Source organism: Trichosurus vulpecula, chromosome 4, assembly GCF_011100635.1.
Source record: "Trichosurus vulpecula isolate mTriVul1 chromosome 4, mTriVul1.pri, whole genome shotgun sequence".
NCBI lineage: Eukaryota > Metazoa > Chordata > Mammalia > Diprotodontia > Phalangeridae > Trichosurus > Trichosurus vulpecula.
In genome coordinates, this window is record NC_050576.1 from 121,698,428 (window position 1) to 121,715,945 (window position 17,518).

Sequence of the window (17,518 nt, forward strand, 5' to 3'; positions counted from 1 at the left end):
ATATCAAGTGATCAGCAACCTACTACTTACCAAAGCATAGAAGGTCCTATAGGGAATTTTTTCTTTATATCCTAAGTGATCACAGCCTAATTTTCTAAAAGCTCAGAAACCATACTCTTTGTAATAATTTCAGAATTTTATCAGGAATCAAACTCATATTCATCATCATATAGATTAAAGAACCCAACCCTGTATTTGAATATCAGAAAAGTGAATATTAGAATATTTTGAATATTAGAACATTTGTCCTTTTCTAGTCCTGTGGCTCAGCTCCCATTCTCCAAAAAATTTTGTCATTTACATCTACCATTTTCTTTCAGTACCCTGGGATGACGTTTGTCTGCACCTGACACTTGAATTCATTGAGAACAGTTAGGTATTTTCTTTACATTCCTTATTTATCTTGGTTTTAGCTTCTGGTTAACCACTTTTGTTCTATCCTTCCCAGTCCATGGCCAATTCTCTTTGGTAAAGAAAACAGAAGAATAAGAATTGTTATTTTTGTCATCACTCTGTCCTTCATAATTTGCTCACTCCAATGAGTTACAGTTTCTGTCCATTATTTGATCATTCTCATACTTTCAACATAGTATAAAATTTATGTTACAAAGGAAAACCATCAGGCTTAATGTTGGTTATCTTACCTTGAAAATCTATTTGTATTTTTGCAACATGTAGTGATCAAAGTGTTCTTTTTTTTTAAAATCACTACCAGGCCATTTTTTAGCTTCCTGAATCCAATTTAAAGCTTTTTTTCTTTCTCTTTAATCTTCCTGATTTATGTTATGGTAATTAGGGTGGGATTTTTTTTTTTTTACTGTTTTCTCTTTTGGAATGCTGAGGTAATCAAGTACCTTTGATGAGTTTCGCCTTTCAAATGTAATGGCAAGCAAAGTAGACTTTTTGTTGTCTTTGTTTTGGAGTGCTTCTCAGCACTAAGGAATCTTTGATTGAATCGGGAGGCTTTGATGACCTGCTTATGTCAAGGGAAGGCCTAGTTCACATGGGTTTGAGTCCCATGTTTGTGATGCCCCTCAACACTGACAAAGTGTATATAAACTCAGAGGTTAGCGTTTTGTCTTTGGGGGCACACTCATTGAAAGAGTGTTGCTGATGACACTCAGGGTAGCCATTGAAGCAGTGCCACCCCGCCCCCCCACTTTGAAAACCTAGATGTTGGTGCTTCTCTCTGGCAACTGTATGTATTGTGATTTCGTCAGACAGATTATAAAAGAGTGCCTGTTGATCTGTTTGTAATTTCTGTTTGTATTTGCTCTGAAGTTCAGGGTGCTGGCTTTTCTCCCTGAACTAAGTGAATGGTGTATGCATATTTAATTAAAGTAAGATTGTTAACCCCTTAAAGTTGCTTTCCTTAGAAAAGCAGATCAAAGGACCTGTGCTAGCAGCCTTCCTATGTGTTTTTGTTATTAGTCTTTCACCCCCACAACAACTGCTAGCAACATTGTTGTTACGATTTAGGAATAACTTTTTAAAATTAAATCACTTAACCCCAAAGAAAAATTTCTTCTTAGAATCTTTTTTAGGACCTGTTCAAAAAATCATTTCCTACAAAGGACAAAATGAGAAGCCTGGGAAAATAACTCATACTAAAAGAAGCAGTCTTGAAATAGGAATGTGTTACAGTACTCTTAAAGCTGTAGAAGAACTATATTTCTTAAGGAATCTTTCTTCCCATTATTTCAGTCTTCTCCCTTTTCAGATTCCAGATACCGCTTATGCTAAAATAACTAGTAGATTTGAAACATAGGTGTAGACCCCAAGGCATTAGAGAAAATTTTAGAAGCTAGATATGTGACCAAATTCTCTATAGTCTCCAGTATGAACCCAATGGCCATGAATGAAAGATGAAAACTGAGAAATCTAACTCAAAGTAGTTTAAAATATTTGGTTTCCTTATATCCCAAATGCATCAAAGGTGGGCTAAAGGATTCTTTCCCCAAGACCTCCAAAATCCCATGAATAAATAAGCTTTGAATCAGTTTATGAATTATCCTATCACCAGCTCAATGTAGATTGGGGTAGGGCATTAATTCCTGAATGAAATTTGTCCACTGAGGACAAGTCATCAAAAATCCAGGCTGCTAGCTAGCTTTACTATTGTTTTTGGTAAAATAGGACTGTTTCATTCCATAGAAATTAAAAATTAAATTTGAAATCAGCAATTTATTTCATTGTTTCAACCCAGTCAAACCAGGTCTGTTATGTAGTTGGGTGCTTAGTACTAGATAAAATAGAACAACAATTAAAAAGAATTTAAATGAAAAAAGCCCTGGGATATGTGTGTGTGTGTGTATGTGTGTGTGTGTGTGTGTGTGTGGTGTCTGTGGTGGGGTAAGCAAGTGGAAATGGGCTAAGCATGATTTACAACCTTCTAACCTTTCTTACCTTCTCAAACTTGGAGAATAGCTGGAAGTAATCAATTACCTGATGTATATTTGGAGGGGAGGGGATTACTTGGGGGAGCATAGGAATTGTCTATTAGCTTACTGTGTTGTGACCAGAGCAATTCTACAATGCTTACTTGGGTAGGTATGTTGTAGGTGAATAAAATTAAGAGACTTGCCTCAATTAAACTCTCCAATTTAATCAACATATGATTAAGTATATCCTTTGTAAGTGTCAGAGCATTGCCTTCTTCCTCATTTAACTTCAGTGGCCTTTTTTAGGATTATATTTAGACTGACATTATATAATAGATTTATTTTACTTAGGAGTAGTTGACTCAGTTGTTCACTGGAGTGGAAAATGCGGAACTTCATGACTTTCATATTTTGTTTTCAGGAATTAAGCAGTGAAATCAAACTATCTGGAGTTAAAGAATCTTTCCTAATTACATCTATATTTGTATCCTAAAAGAATAGTGAAATATGTTTTCCTTTCTATTTCCTGATAAAAAATATTTACAAATTAATTAGTTGCAAAAAAGGTCATTATAAAAATAAAAATATGAAGCTGTTGAAAGCAGATGACCTCTTAGAAGAAGGTTCATTTTGAAATATGTGATGTCTGAAATGCTTTCTTTACTTAGTATTTTAATTTTATTAAAAAATGACATTTGAATTGTAATTATTTTAATGAAAAAAAGTAAAGATTAAGTTTAACAGACTGACTTTGTGTCAAAACCAAAATGTCAGTTGCTAATGGAATGCTTTTTAAAACAATGTTTTCAGGTCTGTAGATGGATATAGAAAAAAGGAATATAACGCGGCAGTTAAAATACAGAGCTGGTTTCGAGGATGTCGAGTACGAGCTTATATCAGGTATATTGATTTTTGCCAATGAAACTTCAGTTATATCATATAAAGTACATAACTTTGGAATTTGTGCAGTTATTTGGTTTTTTTAAACCTTTATGTCATAAAGAGTAAACTAGTAAATATTCTTTTTAGAAAAACAATACATGTTAATGTTGAGATGTTTCCTCATTAATAGAACTAAGTGTGTTGATTTGACATACTGAGGAACTCTAGAAATCCACAAATGGCAGATTTATCAGTTTAACAGTTTGTCACTGTTGGTTGGGGCATATAGCAAGAAAGATGGACAGTAGATGAACTGTGCAACTAATAGATGAAGTCATATAGGACTCTCCAATAACTTTCAGAAGTTGAAAACTCAGTGGGACAAACTGATGGTATGGCTATCTAGATAAATATGGAAACATTAATTATAGTATTTATTGTAGTTACGTGCTGTAGGTGAAATGTGAACAGACTTAAATATGAATACTGACATTTTCTACTTATAAATAAGCCTTCAAAAATCTTAATTATATTTGGCAAATGATAAAGTTAATGTCATATAATTTACATGATCATTTAAATCACATAATATAGTGTAACTAATTGAATCTAGTACTCATAGTTTAAAATTGACAGTTTATGATTCCACTACTCTACCTAGAAATCTGGTCTGACTCCACAGCATGTTGTTGCTATTACTATGGCCTGGCTTTATGGAGTTATGACTGTGGGGAAAGGACAAAGAAATCCTCCTGCCTTCAAAAAAAATGGTTTCCACCCCAGAGATGGCTCCATACATCTCTTAAAGTTGATATTATGCAAACACTCTGAAAACTAAAATTTCAGCAATGAGTTTTTTTTCTAAAAAATCATTGAAAACTTTTAAAAAAATAAAATTGTCTCATGATTAACATTTCAGGTATTTAAACAAAATGATAACGATTATACAGAAATGGTGGAGAGGTTATATGGGAAGAAAACAATATCAACAAATGGTGAAGGTAACAGTATAAATTAATCTTTTAAATTATACCATAGAAGGTAAATCATTAACTGTTGTCTTATGAACTAATAGTTTTAAATTGACAAAATTTGTGAGCATTCCACCCTTCTTGAAAATCTACATATGACATTGAATAGTTATATAAATATACCTAAAAAGAGAATATGGGCAGTTTTGGGGTTGATATCCCTTACTTTAATTTAATTCTAAAAATAATAAAATGAGTCAATTTTTCTATCTTCTACTGTTCTCTGTGTTATTGGTTTAAATTTCTTACCTAATGAACCTTGAAATACTTGAGGTTTGCCTCGAGGCACATAGCAGATCACAGTCATCTAATTCCCCTAAGGGAGTTTAAGATAGCAGCATTGTATGATAAGCAACTAGCTTAAAACTCAGCTAAGAGGCTTAAGAAATTAAGAAAAATATATATTTTTCTGAAGACATAATTGGAAGGTTTTTTAATCAGTTGCTTGCTTCACTAATTTTTCAATTTGTTAATATTTTCTATTACAATAGTTTTAATTTGTTCTTCATTTGTTTTTGATTAATTGCATCTAAGCCAAATTATTGTCTTTTTACGGAAATAAAAATGCACAGAGAAGGAAAATTAAAAATAAGCAGATGACTAAATAAAATGTATTCACATATAACAAGGGGATTTTAGAACATGCTAATAAACCATGTGAAGTACTACTTGGAGGAAGATCCTAATACTTCATAGCTAATATAATATAAAAGTTGTCATACAACAACTCTAGATTCTGGAATATAAATTTCTTTAATATATTCCATTATAAATAAGTTCTAGCTGTCCTTTTTAAAATTAATTTTTGAAAATTATCAAGCATTTATTTTTTTCTCCCTCCCACCCTCTCCCTTCTAGAAAAAAGAAAAACAAAACCTTTGTAAGAAAGAATAGTCAAGCAAAACAAATTCCTTTATTGGATATGTGTGAAAATATATCTCATTCTGGCAGATAGGTGGCACAGTGGATAGAGTACTATGCCTAGAATCATGAAGACCTGAGATGAAATCCAGCCTCAGACACTAACTAGCTGTATATCTCTGAGCAAGTCACTTAATGACTGTTTGCGTCAACTGTTTCCACAACTATAAAATACGGATAATAACAGCAACTATTTCTCAGAGTTGTGGAGATCAAATGAGATATTATCTGTAAAAAGCTCTTAGCACAGTGATTGACACATAGTAGGTGCTTTATAAATGCTCATTCCTTTACCACTTGATTTTCCCTTCTGCATATGAGTCCATCATCTCTTTGTCAGGAGGGAGGGTAGCATTCATCATCAATCCTCTGGTATCATAATTGATAATTATGTTGATCAGAGTTCTCAAGTCTTTCAGAATGTTTATACAATATTGATGTTATAGTATAAGTTGTTCAGGTTCCACTCATTTACTCTGAATCAATCCATACATCTTTTCCCAAATTTCGATGAAACCATCCTTTTCTTAATTTTTTTTAAAGAATTAAAAAGTATAAGAACTTTATTTTTTAGAAAAATATTTTATATATTTTTGATATGATGTGAATTTCTTTTTTTTTTGGTTTTCTGTAATTAATTAATTTATTTTTAGTTTTCAACATTCACTTCCATAAGATTTTGAGTTTTAAATTTTCTTCCTCCCCCTCCCCAAGACAAGCATGCAATCTGATCTAGGCTGTAGTTATATATTTATATGAAACATATTTTCACCTTAGTCATAATGTAAAGAAGAATTAGAACTAATGGGAGGAACCACAAGAAAGAAGAAACAAAACAAAACAACAAAAGAAAAGGAGAGCAAATAGTATGCTTCCATCTGCATTCAGACTCCAGAGTTCTTTCTCTGGATGTGGATAGACTCTTTCATCATGTGTCTTTTGGAGTTGTCTTAGATCCTTGCATTGTTGAGAAGAGCTAAGTCTAGCAAGGTCAGTCATCACAATGTGGTTGTTACTGTGTATAGTGTATAGTATTCTCCTGGTTCTGCTCATTTCACTCAGCATCAGTTCATATAAGTCTTTCCAGGTTTTTCTGAAGTCAGCCTGCTCATCATTTCTTATAGCACAATAGTATTTCATTACTTTCATATACCACAACTTGTTCAGCCATTCCCAGATTGATGGACATGCCTTCAATTTCCAATTCCTTGCCACCACAAAAAGAGCTGCTATAAATATTTTTGTACATGTGGGTCCTTTTTCCATTTTTAATGATCTTTTTGGGATACAGACCTAGAAGTGGTGTTGCTAGGTCAAAGGGTATGCAATTTTACCTATGGTACCTTTTAGCAAGATGTAGTTTCCTTCCTTATCTCTTTGAATCAATTCTATTTTTACTTTTTCTTTGTCTGAAATTAGGATTGTTACTCCTGCTTTTTTTTAAGTTCAGCAAGCATAATATATTCTGCTCCAGCCTTTTACCTTTACTCTGCGTGTATCCCTCTGATTCAAATGTGTTTCTTGTAAACAACATATTGTAGGATTATGGTTCTTAATCCACTCTGCTATCCTCTTCTGTTTTATGGGAAAGTTCATCCCATTCACCAGTTATGATTACTGTCTCTTTCTCTCCATCCTATTTCCACCCTGTTTATGCTTTTTTCTCCCCTTTTTCCCTTTCCATCCTCACTAGTTTTGCTTTTGACCACCGCCTCCCTCAATCTGCCCTCCTTTCTATTAGCCCCCTCTTTTTTCTTCCCCTCTCCCCTTACTACTTCTTCCCTCCCTTCTATCTATCCCCTCCCTTTACTTTCCCCTTTCCCCTCCTACTTTGTATAGTGTAAGTTAGATTTCTATATCTAACTAATTATGTTATTTTCTCTTTAAGCCAAATATGATGAGAGTAAAGTTCAAGTAATGTTCATCTCTTTCCCTTCCTTCCCTCTACTGTAATTGGTTTTTGTGCCTTTTCATGTGTTGTAATTTACCCTTGTCTGCCTCCTCCTTTCCTCTTCTCCCAGTATAATTCTTTTTCAACATTTAATTAGATTTTTTGTCATCACATCAAAATCAACTTATACCCATGCTTTCTGTCTATTTGTATCCCTTTTAAATGGTCTAATAACAATATAGTTCTCACAAATTACATGCATCATCTTCCCTTGTAGGGATGTAAACAGTTAGCCCTTATTAATAACAAGTTGTTGTTTTTTTTCTTTCCTGTTTACCTTTTTATGTCTCTCTTAAGTCATGTATTTGAAGATTAAATTTTCTGTTGATCTCCGGTCTTTTCATCGGGAGGATTTGGAAGTCCCCTATTTTGTTGAATATCCATCCCCTCCTCCGAAAGATTATTCTCAATTTCACTGGGTAGTTGATCCTTGGTTGTAATCCAAGCTCCTTTGCCTTACAGAATATCATATTCCATGCTTTCTGATCTTTTAATGTAGAAGCTGCAAGATCCTGCATAATCCTAACTGTGGTTCCATGATATTTAAATTGTTTCTTTCTGGCTGCTTGCAGTATTTTCTCTTTGACCTGGTAATTTTGGAATTTGGATACAATATTCCTTGGTGTTTTCAATTTGGGATGTTTTTCAGGAGCTTATTGGTGGATTCTTTCAAGGACTTATTTTACCTTCTTGTTCTAGGACCTCATGACAGTTTTCGTTGATGATTTCCTGAAAGATGCTGTCCAGGCTCTTTTTTTCATCATGGTTTTAAGATAGACCAATAATTTTAAAATTATCTCTCCTGGATCTATTTTACAGATCAGTTGTTTTACCAATGAGGTATTTTATATTTTCTTCTATTTTTTCACTCTTTTGTTTTTGATTGACTGATTCTTGATTTCTTATAGAGTCATTAGCTTCTATTTGCCCAATTCTAATTTTTAACTAATTGGGTTTTTTCTATTAGATTTTGTACCTTCTTTTCCATTTGGCCCATTTTATTTTTTAAGGAGTTTTTCTCTTCAGTGAGTTTTTGTGCCTCCTTTTCCATTTGGCCAATCCTATTTTTTAAGGACTTGTTTTCTACAATCCATTTTTGTCCTTTCTATTCCAAGGTATTGACTCTCTCTTGCATACCTCTCATTTCTTTCCCCAGTTTTTCTTCTACCTCTCTTATTTGTCTTTTAAAATCCTTCTTAAGCTGTTCCAAGAAGGCTTGTTGGGCTTGAGACCTTTATATTCCCCTTTGAGGTTTCAGATGCCGGTATATAGACAATGTTGTTCTCTTCTGAATTTGTGCCTTGATCTTCCCTGTCCTTCTAATAAGAATCTATGGTCATTGTCCATTTCTGCTTTTTGCTCATGGTGTTTGCCTAATTCCTGGCTTTTAGAGTTGAGCTTTCCTGCTGGAGTGCAAGGGGCACTGACCCAAACTTCTTATGCTAGGAGCCTGACATCTGGTCATTGGCTTTATGTGCTGGGGCCTCAGGTGCTGGTAACTGGAGGCTGTAGTGGCCTGGCAGCTTACCTGGTACTGAGCTAGGGTCAGCAACACTGAAACTCTCAGGGTGGAGGTGGGGAGTTTGACCTCTGAGGGATGCTTGGTTGCCCATCCTTGTGCTTGAATGTTTGGCTCCTGCTCACCTGGGTCTTGCACTGGAATGTTTGGCTGCTGGAGGATGTCTGTTACCCTGGAACTTTGCCTCATAGAATTGTGCTGAAGCACCAGGAAATTTGGCTGCTGGAGAACGCCAGCTTACCTGGTGGTTTTCTGAGCTGGTGTCTACTGGTTTCCCTGCCTCAGGAGCTCCTGGTATTGGAGCTTGCCTGCTCTACCACCTTGCAGCTCAGGATCTCCCCCTGGTTTGCTGAGGTGGGGCTTGCCACTGGCTTTCTGGGACGCCTCTCATCCTGTACTACTTCCCCTACCCCAGAGTGAGAGGGGCCTTTCCCATTAATCCCTTAAGCTTCCTAGGCTACAAGACTGCTGCACCCCATCTTTCTGCTGGCTCAGCTGTTCCAGGGTTTTTCCTAGGGCAATATTTTCTTTGTTTTCAAAAGTCAATAAGGAAGGATGAGAGCAACTTACTTCTTACTCTGCCATCTTCCTTTTCTTCATTTCTTAAGCCCCAATACTTCCATTACATATTTATATAGTAATTTGTTCAACCAGACCCCAAATGATGTGTATGACCCCTTAGTTTCCAGTTTTTTTTTTTGCCATGACAGAAAAGCAACTAGAAGTATTTTTATACATATAGGACTTTTCCTCTTTCTGTATAGATATAGTAGGTATATTAATGGGTGAAAGGTTATGTACAATTCAGTAACTTTTAGGGCATAGTTCTTAATTGCTTTCCAGAATGATTGTACCAATTCATAGCTACAAAGTGCATCGATGTGCCTGTCTTCCAGCAGCCTCTTGAAGTTTTCCATTTTTCATTATTTTTCAGTCAACTTTGCCCATCTGACAGGTTGTATGATGCCTCCGAATTGATTTAATTTGCATTTCTTTAATGATAAATTATTTGCAGCATTTTTTATTATTTTTTTAACTTTTGTGGCTCTAGAGAACTTGGATATCTTCCTTTGAGAAATCTCAATTTGACCATTTATCAATTGGGAAATGGCTCTTATTTTTATTTGAATCATCTTATTTATCTTAGAAATGAGGCCTCTATTAGAGAAACATGCCGCAGACTCACCCCTCCCCCAATTAACTGTTTCCCTTCTAATCTTAGCTACATTGCATTTGCCTGGGCAAAATCTTTAATTTTAAATATTTTACTCCAACCTATTTTCTTATATCTTTTCTCTCGTTACTTTCAACCTGCTTTTTACAGAGAAGAATAGAAGTATGGAACAGGAGTGTGCTAAATGCCAATGTTCTATGCCTGATACAGTTTTTACTTCTTCCCCCAACTCCCAATCATGGGTTTTACTTCCCATCCTTTGCTTTTGAACTTCTCTTCATTATCCATACTCTGAATTAAGGTTGGTTTTACTTATGACTATTCCCTCCCCACCCTTCTTCATATACTCTCTTTTCTCTCTTCCTTTATCCCTCTTTCCCCCTGTTGAATTGAATGTATTTTTTCACCAGGCTTTTTTATGTCTATGTTTGTTCTAACTTCTTTTGACTAATTCAGATGAGAATGAGGTTCAGCTGATGGCTACTTGTTCCCCTTCATCATCTATAGACTTCAACTTGCACTTCCTGATTATAAAAAATAAAACAGTCCCCCTTATGCTTCCTGTGTTCATCAATAGTGTATACTTTCCCCTTTCTTTTCTTTTAATATCATAAAAATACAACAAAATCATTCTCAGGCCCTCCATCTAATTTTACTTCCCCTATAACCTCTGTTACCCTTCTTGTTGTTGTTTCGTTCATTTTTCAGTTGTGTCTGACTCTTCATGACCCCATTTGGGGTTTTCTCCGCAAAGATACTGGACAGGTTTGCCATTTCCTTCTCTAGCTCATTTTACAGATGAGGAACTGAGGAAAATAAGGTTAAGTGACTTGACCAAGGTCACATAGCTAGTAAGTATCTGAGGCCAGATATGAGCTCAGGAAGATGAGTCTTCTTGACTCCATGCCAAGCCCTCTATCTACTGTGTTACCTAGCTGCCCTTACTGTTCTTAGGAGATGCTTATATTATTCCCCACATTGGAATGTAAATACTTTATAAAGATTTTTCCTGATTGCTCACTTGAATTTGCCTTTTTCTGTTTGTATTTCAAAGTTCCTACTCAACTGAAGTCTTTTCATCAGGAATACTTGGAAGTCCTCCATTTCATAAAAGGTCCATTTTTCTGTAATGTTATATTCAGTTTTTCTGGATGAGTAATTCTTGGATATATGCCTCTTTTGCCTTATGGAATATCTTACTTCATGCCTTCCCCTTCTTCATGGTTATAGTTGCTGAATCTTATGTGATACTTTTTGAGGAAATACCAAGATCAGATAATCCTGTGTGTCAGAAGTCTTTCTTTGTTTTCCTCTATTCTGACGTCACTTTTAATGCTCCTTATATTTGGGCCCTGCATATTGAACTTGCTTGTCAGATTTATGTCTCCTAGACTATTGGCTGTCCACCTGCAGATGGTCATGCAACAAGGATACCTGTTCCAAACTCTCCTCATCCCCTGGATGCTGCTTTAGCCTCATTTTACTCCCCTTCTATTCCTATTGCTTCTAATTTTGGGGCCATGGTTGTTTAATTTCTTAATGTGTCTTATGTCTTCTTGTATACAGAAATTCTATCTCCAGTTTCTGGGGTACCAACCATTGGCCACCATGTCACCTAGTGGTATAGTGCCCCTGCCTTGGATTCCACTGGCAATAAGTTCAGACTTCAATTCCCACATCCATCTGGTTCTCCTCCTCAAGGACACCTCTATGCCCCTTGTCAGCAAGAAGTAGTTTCTGAAGAAGTGACCACTGCCCATGGTCCTGAATGATTTCTCTTATCAATAGTTAAGAGTGGGGAATGATGGGGCTGACTTTTGCCCAGTAACAATGGGAACCTTTCAGGCTAACTTTTCCCAGCAACTATGAGGGCCTAGTCTAAATCTGCCCACTAACAGGAAGCTCTATCAGATAACAAAAACCTTGCTTCCTTAGCTCATACTTTGTATACATGATTAGCCCTTCGTACTGCAACAAATATTGGAAGCTAAGTTCCTTGTATTGTGATCACATCCTAAAATTGGACCCAGCACACCTGCTTCCCCTTCCTGACACCTTTTTCTCTGTGATTAACTATGCAGTAGGAACTCTTGGCTAGGTGCTCAAAAGTTGTGTATAAAAGCAAGCCCCTGTCCCTCTGTAAATTGCTAGTTCTTCTTCCAGGGCTAGCCCACTGCTTTTGCATCAGTAAAGCCCTATTGACTAGGAGAAAATCTGCCTCTTGAATTCTTTCAGATGACCCAACTCCTAAATCTCATCATCCTGTCCATTCCTGACTATGATTCCTTTGTACCTGAACCCTTTTTTTTTCTGGCTCCTTGTATCAGTGATTAAGGTGAGACTTTCTTTTACTGTTTTCTCTTTTAGCACTTATTTAATCAAGTGCCCTTGAAGAGTCTGGCCTTTGTTTCCAATCAAAGAAAGGATCAGAAGTCTTTGATGACCTTCTTGTCTCAAGGAAAAGCCTGGCTTGCTTGGGTTTGAGTCGCATGTTTGTGACACCAGAGGCTATTAGGCCATGTGGGCTTAAGTCTCATATTTGGGATGCTTTTAGGTCACATGGGGGAGTCGCATGTTGTGACACCCTTTGACCCTGAATAGAATATATAAACTCAAAAGGTTGGCATTTTTCCTTGGGGCTCTCACTCACTGGAAGAGTGGCCTGTGACTCTGGGCAAGCTGTCGTAACTGCCCCCTGGATTTACTAACTCAGATGTTGGTTTGTATTTGGTCTGTTTATAATGTACGTTTATAATTTGTTTGTATTTGCTCTGAAGTTCAGGTTGCTGGCTTTTCCCCCTGAACTAAGTGAATGATATTTGTGTGATTAAGGTGAGATTGTTAACCTCTTGATGTTACTTTCTTTAGTAAAGCAGATCAAAAGATCCTATGCTGGCAGCTCTTGTTGCTGGTCCTGTGTTGGTCTTTCACACCCACAACAGCTGCTAGCCGAATTGCTGATACAAAATGGCGTAGTTGTGCAGGATGTGCAGATTAAAAAGAAAGTATGGAGTTTTGGGGTACTGAGTTGGTGGTTGAATGTTTCCCAGTTATTGGGTTGCTCTTTGTACTTGTGGTGGCTATGGTTCTGTGGAGCCCCAGGAACAGCAGAAGCCTGAAGGAGACCAGGCAAGTAGCAGTGACGGGAGTGGTTTCCTGGGAGCCCAGAGCAGAGGCCCTGGGAGATAATTTCTCCTTCCTTCTCCCTACCCCACTAGCACTCTGGAGGAGACAGGCTGGAGCAGAAGCTGTGGGAGGAAAACAAGCAGAGGCTTGGGGGAGGTGTGGATGGTGGGAGCCAGGGCTTGAGTGGATTATTAGCTTGGCACTAGACTGTACTGAAAGGGTGAATGTTTTGAGATTGTATTATATGTAGAGTTTTGAAACAGCAGAGAACTACTTTTATACAGACTTAAGAGAAAAATTAGAGAATGGACTTTGTGCAGATTTGGCAGGAGAGTCTGGTGAGGAGAGAGAGGAAGCAGATAGTGGCTGCCAACATATTGACCCAGATGGAGCAGAAGACTGCTTGAATGAGAACTTTGGAAAGGTGAGAGTGGTGAGCTGCCTTGGAACCGACTTTGATGAGGTGAATGCAAAGTTGGAGAACTGCCTACATTGGGATTCTGGCAAAAGCCAGGAGTGGTCAGCAAAAGCTGGACGCTCAGGAACCCAGGAGTTTGGAATTCAGCCCTGGGGCAAGATGGAAACTTTGCAGCCAGGCACTGAGTGTGCTTTTATGTTGCCTTCCCCTGGGACTGTTTGGGACCCAGGAGGGGTGGAGTTGGCTATGGTGGGGGGGGCAAAGTGCCATAGACCCTCAGGACCCCCCCCATTGGCTTTGTTGCCCAGCCCTCAGGACTTGGAATCAGGGGCTAGAACAGTGTGGGGAGAACAGATCCCCAAGAGAACTTTATTTGGACTTTTTGTTTTTATTGGGACTTTGCTAATTAAAGCATGCCCGTGCCTGAGGGTACTGGGAGAAAGCCTGCAACAGCAGTGTGGGGAGAAGGACCCACCCTCAAAGACTTTACTTGGACACTCTGTATTTACTAAAGAAGATTGTTACTTGCTGGGACCTAGAGGTGGATCATGTTTTATTGTAAACAAGTGTTTAGGGAATGATAATGATATGTTTTGTTTTGTTGTGAATGATATCTTTTAGTTCCCTGATTGATTGGATCACAATGTATAATGCTTTTTATTTGTTCCAGGATCCATGGCTATTTAAGATTATATAAAGCCAAGTATCCTGGAAAGGGGTGGAGCATATTGGTAATTAAGGTGGGACTTTTTTTTACTGTTTTTAGAATGCTAAATTAATTAAGGGCCTTTGATTAAGTCTTACTAGGTGCAAAGCTCCAGGCACACACCCTTTTGCTAACTAGATGTAGTGCCCCAGGCTCATACCCTTTTGCTGATTAGGTGTGAATCCTTCAAGCCCTGAAGAGAGTCTAAAAACTCAGAAGTTAGCATTTTGTCTGGATCTCACTCATGGAGGAGTGGTGATGTGGAGACTCTGGGCAGCCATTGTTAAGAGCCCCCAGGCTTTGAAGAAACTAGATGTTTTCTTTCGGGGCTCTCACTCACTGGAAGAGTGATGTGTGACTTGAAGAGACTCTGGGCAGCTATTAAGAGCCCCCCAACTTGTAATCCTGGATGTTGGGACTTTGTGAAATCCTGGTAACTATGCATTGAGATTTGAATCAGACAAGGTCTGTCTGTTGATGTTTGTAATTTATTTGTATTTGCTCTGAAGTTCAGGTTGCTTGCTATTCTTCCTGAACTAAGTGAATGATATGTGTATGTTGGATTAAAGTGAGATTGTTAACCCCTCAAAGTTACTTTCCTTAGTAAAGCAGATCAAAGAACCTGTGTTAACAGCCTTCTATGGGCTGTTCTTGTTGGGTCTTAATACCCCTACAGCTGCTGCTAGCCAAATTGTTACTACAATGATAAAAGATTTTAGGAGAAACTAAAACTTAAGGGGAAAGAGGTTTATTTATTATAATTTCTTTGGAGGTCTTGTGTCATTTTTAAATCCCCTTTAATTCTTTTCTCAATAAGTTTCTAAATAGTGAAAAAGTAGAACTATCAGAATTACAGAATCTCAGATACTGAGGGGATCATAAAGGTCATCTACCTAAGCCTTACCGAAAACATGAATCTCTTATATAAAATTCCCAAGCCTTTTCCTTGATGACCTCTGTAAGCAGCTTATGGGGCAGCACATTCCTTTCTGGAATAGCTCTACTTATTAGAAGAACTCTTATATTCAGTTGAAATCTACCTTTCTCCTACTTCTATGCAATGCTATAAGTCTAATCCCCCTTTCAAATGCCAGCTCTTCAAATGCTTGACAATATTTATCCTGACCTCTTCAAATCTTCTCTTCTCTAGGCTATATAATTACCAGTTCCTTTAGTGGACCCTCAAATGGTATGATGTACACTGCCCCCACTTTTCTGGTCCCTCTTCTCTATGCCCACTCTAGATTGTCAAGGATGTTCTAAAGATGTCTCATCCGTAATTGAACATAATGCTTTTGATATTTTCTGACTAGGTAGAGTTCATTGACTATTATATCCTTATTTTTAGACTCTATGCTTTTATGAATGTAGCTTCAGTTTAGGGCTTTTGGTTTTGGGGGAGTTTTTTTTGGTTATCGTGTCAAACTACTGGCTGATATAGGGGCTGAAATTCACTAAAATCCTCAATCTAGTCACAAAAACTGTTATGTAGTTATACTTCTTCAATCCTATATTTTTAAAGTTGACATCTGCAAACCCACATATAAAACTTTATAGTTACCCCAATTAAATTTAATCTTATATATCTTATAATCTTATAAAGAGTCAGCCTGTTTTTCTACCCTGACAAGTAGCTTTTGGATCCTGGTTCTGTTGGTCAGTGTGTTGGCTCTTTTCAGGCTGATGTCATTTGGAAATTGGATAAGCATGCCATTTATTCCAGCATCCAAGTTATTGACAAAAGTATTGAACAACATAGGGTTAAAGCTGTATCTATGGTGCTCTCAAAGATATATTTTCACTGATGATGTTTCCTGGTATCATGAAAAATGTAGTACATGAAGTTCAAACAGAAGGATTCCCTTTTGATGGGGAGGCTGTCCAAATTTTGTTATTTTTAAATGACATACTAACTTCCCTGGGTACCATCACACTACAAAGCATTCCATTAGTGAAATTTATAGCCATGCAAAAGAAATTGTCCATACTAGAAAATTAAAGTAATTGAAAAATATTTATTGCCCAGTTTATCATATAGGCTTAGATGGGGAGTCTATAAAATGAGTCTAATAATATGCATATCTTGGTCAAGTGCTCCAGATGGACACCTAACAGGACTCAAAATTGAATAAGTATCAGACTGGATTGTACATGGAACATAGCATAGTGTTTTCAGTGATCCCAAACTGCTTAATGCTACAATAGTCTATCCTTTCAATGTCAACATTCCTCCAGTGATGGTATATGGCTTTGAATTATAGAGCCTCACAAACTGTGAAAATTAAAATTACAAATAACAGAAAAGATGATGGAAAAACTCATACTAATGGTTCCGTGTTATAAGGGATGCCTTGATAGTGAGAAGTAACACAAAAGACATTATTACAAAAGGAGGTAGGCTAATCATGTAGTAGGATTGAAAGAAAATAAAAGGATAGCCTGAATAGTATTGGTATGGCCAAAATGCTAAGAAAACAAGATCAATAACTCTAGTGAGTTGGGTTGATCCTCTATTGAGGATACATGAGAAAACATCCATAAGTATTGAAAAGGATAAGAAAGTGTGAAGAGAATATACACACAACTGGATTCAGTATAATCTCTATCAGAATTTGTCTACTCCAGCCTCAACCATTATTCTTAAGCTAATGATTTCCTAATGTATCTTCAGCCCAGACATATTTCTAACTTCTCTCTCTACACATTTTACTTTCTAATCAAAGTGGACTACTTGTTCCCCAATCTCATCCTAACTTCTTCAGCCACTGCTCATTACTATGCCCTTTGCCTGGAATGGACTTACCCCTCATCTCTGACTGTTGAAATCCATCTCTTCATTCAAGACTCACTCAGTTCAGGTGCCACCTTCTCTGTGACACAGTGAAGAGATTAGACGGGGTAGAAAGTATCTGAAGCTTGGCAAGTGGTGAAAAAAGAGAAAGGAAGAATTAAGAAGTGACTGTAAGTTGTATTTCTATGTAAAAATTTCTTGCAGACAATAATTGAAGGCATCTACCATTCACATTAGGTTTTGGTGAGGGATTTGCACATCAAATGAAGTTTAGTTTAAAAGCATATATCTGTCTGATCCAAAAGAAAAGTCAAAGAAAGTCCCAGCAAAAGGACGAAATGCCTATAATAGAGTTCCTTTCTAAGGATTCCTAGCAACCAAATCCTGTGGTTCTAGGAACAGACTAACAATTAGCCAGGAGAATTGACCACAAGACATGGTAGAAAGAGGCAGAAAACACTAAAAATCTCAATTCCAGTAAGTATATAGTCCAAAGGAGAGTTTTCCACTGACCTACAAAGAGTGCACTATGTTTGTGGTTCTGCCAGTACCAACTAATATGAATGTGGACACAAAAATGTAGGTCAATTTCCCTGTTTGAGGAAAGGGCTGGAGGTA

General features: G+C 37.0%; 1 protein-coding gene across 1 annotated transcript in view; it reads left to right on the forward strand.

Moving 5' to 3' along the window:
- The window catches only part of SPATA17 (spermatogenesis associated 17), a 278,409-nt gene that overhangs the window by 28,755 nt on the left and 232,136 nt on the right, over positions 1-17,518 (forward strand). Inside the window, exons 2-3 of the mRNA XM_036754828.1 lie at positions 3,192-3,281; positions 4,183-4,264. Of these exons, the coding sequence (XP_036610723.1) occupies positions 3,192-3,281; positions 4,183-4,264 (172 nt within the window). The remainder of the gene's footprint in view (positions 1-3,191; positions 3,282-4,182; positions 4,265-17,518) is intronic.